The sequence below is a fragment of the Symphalangus syndactylus genome, chromosome 9, assembly GCF_028878055.3.
Source record: "Symphalangus syndactylus isolate Jambi chromosome 9, NHGRI_mSymSyn1-v2.1_pri, whole genome shotgun sequence".
NCBI classification, from domain to species: domain Eukaryota; kingdom Metazoa; phylum Chordata; class Mammalia; order Primates; family Hylobatidae; genus Symphalangus; species Symphalangus syndactylus.
Genome location: NC_072431.2, coordinates 70,126,351 through 70,137,738, shown reverse-complemented (window position 1 = coordinate 70,137,738; position 11,388 = coordinate 70,126,351). Strand labels below are relative to the sequence as shown.

General features: G+C 53.6%; 1 protein-coding gene across 1 annotated transcript in view; it reads right to left on the bottom strand.

The window, feature by feature from the left end:
- Window positions 1-3,436: 3,436 nt before the first annotated feature.
- LOC129490688 (general transcription factor II-I repeat domain-containing protein 1-like) overlaps window positions 3,437-11,388 on the bottom strand; it is a 33,524-nt gene continuing 25,572 nt past the window's right edge. Inside the window, exons 5-7 of the mRNA XM_063609956.1 lie at window positions 5,384-5,467; window positions 4,091-4,274; window positions 3,437-3,509 (exon numbers count right to left, since the gene is read on the bottom strand). Of these exons, the coding sequence (XP_063466026.1) occupies window positions 3,437-3,509; window positions 4,091-4,274; window positions 5,384-5,467 (341 nt within the window). The remainder of the gene's footprint in view (window positions 3,510-4,090; window positions 4,275-5,383; window positions 5,468-11,388) is intronic.

Below are 11,388 nucleotides of genomic sequence, written 5' to 3'. Positions count from 1 at the left end.
CACAGTCATCTCTTCACCACTCGGTTTCCACTCTCCCATCCTTGCACCGAGATCCCACTGTTAGGCCTTTTTCAAGCACGGACCTTCTCATGCTTAGTCTCTCTGTGGTGTGGAAGTGTCTAGTGGGTGGGCCTCACAGAAGGTTCCAGGCCCTGGTGCAAGCCCAAGTGAAACGATGATTCAAAATAGACTCCGATAGTTTCTGCCACTCTGCACTGGGGGCTTTTGGTAGGAGTCCAGTTCAATTTTAGAAAAATAAAAATACATGTCTTGCACTTCTGAGTTTGCAGACTAAGATCCATTCTGTATTTGCAAACGAGGACAAAAAGAAAGGTGGCTGGGCGAGGTGGCTCACGCCTGTAATCCCAGCACTTTGGGAGGTCAAGATGGGCGGATCACTTGAAGCTGGCCAGGAGATGGAGACCAGTCTGGCCAACCAGTCTGGCCTTTCACCATGTTAGGGTGCCTAAAAATACAAAAATTAGCCGGATGCTGTGGCACACGCCTGTAATCCCAGCTACTCAGGAGGCTGAGGCAGGAGAATCATTTGAACTTGGGAGGCGGAGGTTGCAGTGAGCCGAGATCACACCATTGCACTCTAGCCTGGACAATAAGAGCTAAACTCCATCTCAAAAAAAAAAAAAAAAAAAAGGCAATTGGGGGAAAACAGTCCTTCCAGCTCACCTAGCACTGCCCATCTTTTTCCATATTCAGATCACATGGCGAGGCAGGTATGCTTGTCCATCTTGGCGGTAAGGAAGTGAAGGCTCAGATTCCCACGGCTAGTCAGGCAGGTACAGGGACTTGAATAAGATGGCACTTTCTCATGGCCCACATGCTGCCTGGGACCCTGAAGGCTGACTCCTGGACACTGTCCCTAGCCACCTGCCTCTCTGCAACTATCTGCCACCCCTCCACCTGCCCTGGGACAACTGCCTCCAGTTGAAGGGGCCTGCTATTTCCTCTGCCTCCCCCAGCAGACCCCAGCTTCCACTCCGATTCACCTTGGAACTGCCGGTGCTGGCCCAGACCAGGCTTTGGGGACTGTGTGAGGGAGGATTTGAGAAAAGCCCATTCTGGTGCAGGAGTAGCACTCAGTGACCTCTGGTGAACCCTTGGAGACTCCCAGGAGCCTGGACATGTTCCCAGCCCAGCATGACTAGTGGCATGAGTAAGTGTGGAGCTGGTTCTCCAGGCAGATACCTGGCTTGGGTGCCAATGCCTGGAAAGGGGCTGGCAGGTCCATCCCTGAGGGCTGGGGCCACGGCCACCTGCTAGCCCTGGTACACAGAGTATTAATACGTCACTCACACTGAGCCTCAGTTTCCCCCTCTGTAAGGTGAGCTCTAGTGTCTACCTTCTAGATAAGAAGACTAAATGAGATGGCTCCTCTGTCTGCACTCCGCTGTAACCCTCGTTCCTAGAATACCGCCTTGCCCCAGCAGGACCTCCCAAAATATGTGTGAAAGGCACCCGCATAAAGCACCCAATGCAGGGCCAGAAACCCAGTGACCTCTCAGCCGGGTGTCCACTGGAGCCACACTCACTGCACTGTGCTGCTGCACCTTCCACTGTCTCCACCTTTCCAACATCATCTGACCATTCTGCCCCTCTGAGAGCTCTGGAAACACACTTATGGCATCCAGTGACCCCCCAACCCCTGCCGTTCACTCCGCCAAACACAACCCACCCTCCTCTCTGCCTCTCAAAGTCCCATCTTCCCCCGAGGCCCAAGCAGGGCCTTCCTTACTCCAGGCAACCCTCTCCAGCTACCACTCACCCTCCTGATCCCCCTTCTGGGGGTTCCTGTGGCCTGTCGGCAGCCACCACATCACTGTACCTTAAGTACTTTTCTTTTTTTGAGACAGAGTCTCGCCCTGTCGCCCGGGCTGGAGTGCAGTGGTGCAATCTCGCCTCACTGCAACCTCTGCCTCCTGGATTCAACTGATTCTCCTGCCTCAGCCTCCCAAGTAGCTGGGATTACAGCTGTGTACCACCATGCCTGGTTAATTTTTGGATTTTAAGTAGGCACGGGGTTTTACCATGTTGGTCAGGCTGGTCTCAAACTCCTGACCTCAAGTGATCCTCCTGCCTTGGCCTCCCAAAGTGCTGGGATTACAGGTGTGAGCCACCATGCCTGGCCCACCCTGGAGGCTCTGGCCAGCCCTTAGTGCTCACGATGTGGCATGTCGCCTTGCAGGGACAGCCCCTGAAAATCTGGGTTTGGGAGGCCAGAAAACAGCCCTTGGAGATGGAGGTGGATGGGTGGCTTAAAAAGGGTCAGGAGGCCGGGCATGGTGGCTCATGCCTGTCATGCCACATTTTGGGAGGCTGAGGCAGGAGGATCACTTGAAGCCAGGAATTTGAGACCAGCCTAGCCAACATGGTGAAACCCCATCTCTACTAGAAATACAAAAGTTAGCTGGGCATGGTGGCATGCACCTGTAATCCCAGCTACTAGGGAGGCTGAGGCAGGACAATAGCTTGAACCTGGCAGGTGGAGTTGCAGTAAGCAGAGATGGTGCCACTGCACTCCAGCCTGGGCAACAAAGTGAGACTTGGTCTCTCTCTCTCTCTCTTTCTATCTATCATCTATCTATCTATCTATCTATCTATCTATCTATCTATCTATCTATCATCTATCTATCTATCTATCTATCATCTATCATCTATCTATCTATCTAATATTAAGAAAAGGGTCAGGAGAGGCACTGCACTGTTTAAGGTGGGGTAGACACCTCCCACATCTTACCACCATGCTTGTGGTTCCCATGCAGACACCACTCCTTGTGTGGTTAGGAACCCACTCGCCTCCAACCTCATCTATTCACTGAAGTCAACCAGATCCCCTTTATCAGGAGGAGGGGGTGCACTGACCTGGCCTGGCCCCTCCCTCCTGAACCCAGACTGGGTAAAACTTAGAAGTCACTGGCACCACCACTCCTTTCTCTGCCCCAGGATGTGGGGCCACATTCAAGCTTAGCCTTCCTCCATCTACGTGGGGCAGGTGCCCAGGTGAGGTGGCTAAACAGAAAGGCAGGAGCCTAGGCCGGGCATGGTGGTTTACGCCTGTAATCCCAACACTTTGGGAGGCCGAGGTGGGAGGATCACTTGAGATCAGGAGTTTGAGACCAGCCTGGCCAACATGGTGAAACCCCATCTTTACTAAAAATACAAAAAATAGCCAGGCATGGTGGCAGTTGCCTGTAATCTCCCAGTCATCAGGAGGCTGAGGCAGGAGAATCACTTGAACCCGGAAGGTGGAGGTTGCAGTGAGCTGAGATCGCACCACTGCACTCCAGCCTGGGTGACAGAAAAGGACTCTGCTTCAGAAAAAACAAAAAAAGAAGAGCAGGGGCCTGGCTTCTGTTCCCAGACCCCAGAACCTGTGCCCCACAGCAGGCTTAGCTCTGGCCCCCAGCACCATGACTGGGCCCTATTCCCAGTGACCCCTCCACAGCCAGTGCTTCTTACCAGGTTTTGGGATGGGGATGAGTCTTTGGAAAGGCCTAGAAGAGAAACAGAGGTAGCGGTGTCAGGGGGAGGGCCTGGGGGATGAGGAAGACACCCTGGGATACAGTGGCCTCAGTCTCCCCTGGGAGCACCCCAGACATACGGCAGCAGAATCTGCATTTTAATAAGCTGCCCTGGGGCTCTGTGTGCGTGGGACACTGAGACAATGTGGCAGGGTGCTGGCATTGGCAGTGTCACTCTGCAGGATGCAGACCTGGGCCTTGGGCAGGCTCTGCCCTGGTTGGCCCCGAGACCTTGGGCAAATCCCTCTGATGGGGGCTAAAGGCATTTCCTGGGGGCTGGGGGGTGCAGTGAGCAGGTGTTGCTGAACAGGTTGAAGATGCCCTCCAAGGCTGCCCTTGCCATGGGGGGTGACCAGTCCCACTTCTGAAGGGCTCCCTGCACTCAGGCTGGCCTGCAGTCCCTTTCTGGCCACACTGAGGACCCAGGATGGTGCCAGGAGAGCCACCTTGTCCAGTGGGGAGGGCAGGACCTAGGGAAAGGCTAAGGATATGCAGGTGCAAGCCCCCATATGAGCTAGTCCTGCCTCTTCACCCTCACCCTCCCCCCTGAGTACCTGGTGACTATGAACTTGATCTTGTCAGCCACGGCAAGAATCCTCTCCAGGTTCCAGGAGCCGAAGGTGCAGGGCTTTCGGAACGGGATTCCTGGGGGCAGCTCCTTGATGATCACGGAGCCAGGGTTACTCTTGATCCACCTGTAGGGGACCTGAACTGGGTACTTGATGCCCAAGGCTTCCCCTGTGGGTGAGAGGCAGGGTCTTGCCCGTCAGGAGTGAGAGGCAGCATGGGTTGTGTGTACATGGGATTGCGGGGGTGTGATGGAAAGACATGCGTGCAGGGGAGTGAATGGTACAAGAAAGCTCTTATGTAGCACTGTGGAAAGATATAGGCATTACAGTCTGAGCTATTTGATCAGAACATAAAAAGGCCAGCATGGTGGCTCATGCCCATAATCCCAGCATGTTGGGAGGCCAAGGCAGGAGGATCACTTAAGTCTACGAGTTCGAGATCAGCCTGGGCAACATAGCAAGATCCTGTCTCTACTAAAAATTTCTGAAAAATAGCTGGACATGGTGGTGTATGCCTGTAGTTCCAGCCACTTAGGAGGCTGAGGCAGGAGAATTGCTTGAGCCCAGAAGTTTGAGGCTGTAGTGAACCACGATCACACCACTATACTCCAGCATGGGTGACAGAGTGAGACCCTGTTTCAAAAAAAAAAAAAAAAGAAAAGAAAAGAAAAGAAAGAAAAAGCCACACCAATATGCTCCCATGTCATATGCTCCTTTTTTTTTTTTTTTTTTTTTTTGAGACAGAGTTTCGCTTTTGTTGCCCAGGCTGGAGTGGAATAGCATGATCTCAGCTCGCTGCAACCTCCACCTCCCAGGCTCAAGCGATTCTCCTGCCTCAGCCTCCTGAGTAGCTGGGACCACAGGTGTGCACCACTGCACCTGGCTAATTTCTTTTTTTGTATTTTTGGTAGAGATGGGGTTTTGCCATGTTGCCCAGGCTGGCCTTGAACTCCTGAGCTCAAGCCTCCAAAAGTGCTGGGATTACAGGCATGAGCCACCGAGCCAGGCCCTTGTCTATTAAATTCTGTGTGTAGTTGTTGAAAGTGTGTCTCACCTTATTGGTCTGCAAGGCTCATGAGTACAGGGACTGTGTCTGTTTTATTCACAGCGATATCCCCAGTGCCTGAGACAGTGCCTGGCACATAGTAAATGCTCAAGAAATACATGTAAAGGGGTGAATCGTTTCCCCAGAGATCCCCTCGGCTGGAACTGGGAAACCTCCCACTTCTCTGTCCACAGCGGCTACATGTCCCTCCCCAGGGGTTCTGCGCTGCTTACCGTATTTCTTATTGAAAAGCTCCTGGACCTGCTCCCTTAGCGTGTTGGCAATGTCAATCCGTGAGAGCCTTGCGTCATAATTTTCTGCAAAGAGCAAAATGATTATGGGTTTGGGCTGTTCAGTGAAAAGGCACTTGGTGACTTTTGAGGAAGATGATTTTCTAATTATGGGGAACTCCTTCTCTGGCAATTAACGGATCTTTGGAGTGGGCCTCTCGGGTCCTTCAGCACCAACGTCTTGATGGAGATGTGTTTTTTCCAGAAGGATATGCACTGTTGCCACAACAGTGATGAGTTGGAAATTCAGTTAATTGTTGACATTTGAAAACCACCAAATCAATAAATAAGCCCTGGAGGGGAGGGACACCATAGAGTGCAGAGTCCTGTGCCCTGGGCTGGCAGGCAGGGGGTATGGGCTTCATGAAGTCACTGGGGGGCTGGAGACAGGGGAGGGAACCGAAGCCCAGCTGATCCAGCAGATGGTGGAGGACGGGCAGTCCCCACAGACACAGGGGACAGGCCTGGCAGCTCCCTATGCAACCTCCACCTCCCAGGCTCAAGCAATTCTCCTGCCTCAGCCTCCTGAGTAGCTGGGACCACAGCTGTGTGCCACCATGCCTGGCTAATTTCTTCTTTGTGTTTTTGGTAAAGATAGGGCTTCGCTATGTTGCCCAGGTTGGCTTCGAACCCCTGAGCTCAGATGATCCACCTGCCTCAGCTGGGATTACAGGCATGAGCCACTGAGCCACCCTCACCCAGAGAGTGGTCAGTAAAAACCCCCAAGTGTGGCCAGGCGCGGCGGTTCATGCCTGTAATGCCGGCACTTTGGGAGGCCGATGTGGAAGGATCACCTGAGGGAAGGAGTTGGAGAGACCAGTCTGGCCAACATGGTGAAACCCCATCTCTACTAAAACTACAAAAATTAGTCGGGCATGGTGGTGTGTACCTGTAATCCCAGCTACTTGGGAGGCTGAGGCAAGAGAATCCCTTGAACCTGGGAGGTGGAGGTTGTAGTGAGCCGAGATTGCACCACTGCATTCCAGCCTGGATGAAAGAGCAAGACTCTGTCTCAGAAAACAACAACAACAACAAAACAAAAAGCTGGGTGCAGTGGCTCATGCCTGTAATCCCAACACTTTGGGAGGCTGAGGCCGGCAGATCACCTGAGGTCGGGAGTTCGAGACCAGCCTGTCCAACATGGTGAAACCCCGTCTATACTAAAAAAAATACAAAAATTAGCCAGGTATGGTGGCGTGCACCTGTAATCCCAGCTACTCAGGAGGCTGAGGCAGGAGAATCGCTTGAACCCAGGAAGTGGAGGTTGCAGTGGGCCGAGATTGTGCCATTGAATTCCAGCCTGGGCAACAAGAGTAAAACTCCATCTCAACAAACAAACAAACAAAACAGACAAGTGCCAGCATGTGCCGGAGGGATCCCAGACCACCATTTCTTTCCCCCCCCTTTTTTTTGAGACAGGGTGACAAGGTCTTGCTCTGTTGCCCATGCTGGAGTGCAATGGCATGATCTTGGCTCACTGCAACCTCCACCTCTCAGGTTCAAGTGATTCTTCTGCCTCAGCCTCCCAAGTAGCTAGGATCACAGATGCATGCCACCTCGCCTGACTAATTCTTGTATTTTTTTGGTAGACACGGGGTTTCGCCATGTTGGCCAGGCTGGTCTTGAACTCCTGGCCTCAAGTGATCCACCTGCCTTGGCCTCCCAAAGTGCTGGGATTACAGGCGTGAGCCACTGCACTCGACCTCTGATTTCTTTTCTTTTTTTTTTTTTTTTGAGACGGAGTCTTGCTCTGTCGCCCAGGCTGGAGTGCAGTGGCGTGATCTCGGCTCACTGCAAGCTCCGCCTCCCGGGTTCACACCATTCTCCTGCCTCAGCCTCTCCGAGTAGCTGGGACTACAGGCGCCCGCCACCACGCCCGGCTAATTTTTTGTATTTTTAGTAGAGACGGGGTTTCACTGTGGTCTCGATCTCCTGACCTCGTGATCTGCCTGCCTCGGCCTCCCAAAGTGCTGGGATTACAAGCGTGAGCCACCGCGCCCAGCCTTCTTTTCTTAAAAATAGACATAGAGATGGGTTCTATGTTGCCCAGGCTGGTCTCGAACTTCTGGCCTCAAGCGAGCCTCCCGCCTTGACCCCCCCAAGTGCTGGGATTACAGGCGTGAGGTGCTGCGCCTGGCTCCTATTCTGATTTCAAAGCACTAAGACCACAGCTGATTGCTGAATAAGGAGTGGGCATGTCAGCTACCTTCCTGGAGGGGGGCAGGCAGGCTCCTGCGCCCTGTACCCTCCCACCCACCAATTTCCTCCACCGTCCACCTGTAGGCACCCCCTCTCCCCTGGAGTCTCTAACACAGAGCTGGCAGGGTACAGTCGGGCCTGGGCTGCCAACCTGGCTTGCTTGGTCCCTTAGGCCCTGAAGTTGGGGGCCAGCTGCTCCCCACTTCCAGCCTGGCCCTCCAAACCCAAATCAGGTCAAGGTCCTGGTGCTGGGACAACAGACCTCCCCCTCAACTCAACCTTACCTTGAAAGCCCTGTCTCTTCAGGCTCTCGCCCACCAGAGGGTCCCCGAAATCCCTCTCTGGGGGCAGGGCAGGGGGAGAGAAGCCAAGTGAGGAGGCAGTTCCTGGGACCCAAGATGGCATCATTAGGGGAAACCCAATGAGGGGGTGTGGGGAGAATGCCAGGGCCAGGATGGGCGCAGGACAGAGGCAGCAGGAGGAGGGGCTGGTGGCAGAGGCCCCTGGGGCCCTCCCTTGCCCACCCACACCATGGCCCACGACCCCGTGCATGGTACCTTGTGTATTCACAATGGGGTCCTTGACTCCCTCAGTGAGCAGCTTGGGTCTGGAAAACACAAGCGGGGCTATCACAGAGGTCCCTCCAAGCATCTCTGGGACTGCCCAGCCCTCCTCTCTGGGCCTCGGTCTGCACATCCCTGCAATGGACCGTCCTGGCTCTGCACAGTTAGGCCTGGAGTCCCTGCCGCCCCACGTGTGGAATCTGGGGGGCTGCACTGGGCTTGAAGGATCCAGCCAGGAGTGAGACCCGCCCAGTCCTGAACAGGTCCGTCTGATATCTCACTCCTGCTCCAGGGACATTGCACGATTGTCACTGCCTGGGATTGGAGCAGGCGGCCTCAGGGGGCCTCCCGTGGAGCTGGTTTAAAGTGTAGAAACAAGGTCTGGTGCAGTAGCTCATGCCTGTAATCCCAGCACTTTGGGAGGCCGAGGAGGGCGGATCACTTGAGGTCAGGAGTCTGAGACCAGCCTGGCCAACATGGTGAAACCCATCTCTACTAAAAATACAAAAATTTGCTGGGTGTGGTGGCAGGCGCCCATAATCCCAGCTACTCTGGAGGCTGAGGGAGGGGAATCGCTTGAACCCAGGAGGTGGAGGTTGCAGTGAGCTAAGACAGCGCCACTGCACTCCAGCCTGGGTGACAGAGCAAGACTCCGTCTCAAAATGAAAGAACAGAAAAGAAAAGGAGTAGAAACAGTCGGGGCCCACTACATAGCAAGAACTCCAAGCTTCTGGAAAGGTCTGAGATCTATGGCTCACATCTGAGAGCTGCTGTGTCACTGCAGTCGGGAGTGCCAGTGACCAAGCCCAGCTTTGTATTATACTAATGTCTTTAGCTCCACAGACTCCAGAAAGCCCTGCCCAGACATGAATCAACCTTCTTTATCATACCGCACTGCTTCTAAAGGCCCCATCTTCAGCACAACTTGTCCTGTTAGAGCAAGCCTGTTGCGGGGCTGGGGTTTGTGGTGGGTAGAGGACACTGGGAAAATCATGCTGGCCAGAGCGGGGCTGTCGGGGGATGGCAGGGTAGGCCATGGAGCGGAGAGGTAATTAGCTCTCTGGAGAGGTAATGGGCCTGGAGAGGTAATGAGCTCTCTGTCACAGGGGTAATCAAGCAGCAGCACCGAGGAGTCTCTGCCCAGGAGTTAGCCCAAAGGCCAAACTCTCAGGGAGGGTACCCCCTGGGTCCCCAGTAGATAAGGATTTGGTGCCTGCTCTGGCAGTGGGCATCTCTGAGGCTTCTGTACAGTGCCAGGCACAGAGCTGGGGTCACGGGGCCAGGGCTGGGAGGGGGAAGCACGGCCCTGCCTTGAACCGCAGTCTCAGGAGCTACAAAAGGCTTCAGATTTGCCAGGCGCGGTGGCTCATGCCTGTAATCTCAGCACTTTGGGAGGCCGAGGTGAGCAGATCACGAGGTCAGGAGATCGAGACCATCCTGGCTAACATGGTGAAACCCCGTCTCTACTAAAAAATACAAAAAATTAGCCAGGCGTGGTGGCGGGCGCCTGTAGTCCCAGCTACTGGGGAGGCTGAGGCAGGACAATGGCGTGAACCTGGGAGGCGGAGCTTGCAGTGAGCTGAGATCTTGCCACTGCACTCCAGCCTGGGTGACAGAGCGAGACTCTGTCTCAAATAAAAAAAAAAAAAAGAAAAGAAAAGGCTTCAGACTGCATTTAGGCCCCTCCTCTTTATGGGAGAACTCAGGTTCTGAAAGGGGAAGTGACTTCCCAGCAGTAACCTTAGAGAGGCAGAAGTTGGGCAGAGCCCCTGAGTCTCAGGCCAGAGTAGCGACAGTGCTTCCCCTTAAATAGCACAGCTGGCTGCCAAGGCCACAGGGAGTAACAGGAGGAGCTGGCCTCAAACCCACCAGATGGCCTCTCCTGTCGGCCACTGCGCTAACCTGCCTCCCTTTCCAAATGACAGGTGGAGAAGGCCATCGTGACTTTAAAAAATGCTCAAGGCTGGGTGCGGTGGCTCAACCTGTAATCCCAGCACTTTGGGAGGCTGAGGCAGGGGGATCACTTTGAGCCCAGGAGTTTGAGACCAGCTCGGGCAACATAGCGAGACCCCTTCTCTACAAAAAATGTAAAAATTAGCCAGGTGTGGTGGCGTGCCCCGGCAGTCCCAGCTGCTCAGGAGGGTGAGGCAGGATTGCTTGAGCCCAGGAGTTTAAGGCTGCAGTGAGTTATGATTGTGCCACTAAACTCCAGCCTGGGCTACAGAAAGACCTGTTTCTTCAAACAAATGCTCATGGCCAGGCATGGTGGCTCACACCTGTAATCCCAGCTACTTGGGAGGCTGAGGCAGGAGAATCGCTTAAACCTGGAAGGTGGAGGCTACAGTGAGCCAAGATAGCACCACTGTACTCCAGACTGGGTGACAGAGTGAGACTCTGTCTCAAAAAAACCCACAAAAGGCCGGGCATGGTGTCTCACGCCTCTAATCCCAGCACTTTGGGAGGCCAAGGTGGACGGATCACTTGAGGCCGGCCTGGCCAACATGGTGAAACCCCGTCTCTACTAAAAATACAAAATTTAGCTGGTGTAGTGACATGCGCCTGTTATCCCGGCTACTCAGGATGCTGAGGCCGGAGAATCACTTGAACTTGGGAGGTGGAGGTTGCAGTGAGCCGAGATCGCACCACTGCACTCCAGCCTGGGCAATAGAGTGAGTGAGACTCTGTCTCAAAAAATAGAAAAAAAAAAGCCACAAAAACAAAAAACCAATGCTCATGAGCACAAGGTGTCTCTGCACAAAACCATAAAAAATGTCGTTCATGAGGACTTGCTGTTGAATTGGCACCTAACCTCAAGCTGCCTGGGTGCCCCTGGTTTATGGTTTGAGGGAGTGGGCGTAGAAAGCAAAAACAAAAACAAGCCAGAATGACAGCCTGTCTCTAAGAATTTTTTTAAAATAAAATAAAATTCAAACTCTTTAAGCTGGCCCAAAACCCATACGATCTGGCCCCTGCTACCTTTTTATTTTTCTTTTTTGATATTTTTTTGTTTTCTTTTGTTTTTTGTTTTTGTTTTTGTTTTGAGACAGAGTTTTGCTCTTGTTGGCCAGACTGGAGTGCAGTGGCACGATCTCAGCTCACTGCAACCTCTGTCTCCCAGGTTCAAGCAATTCTCCTGCCTCGGTCTCCGGTCTCCCAAGTAGCTGGGATTACAGGCACCCCCCGCCC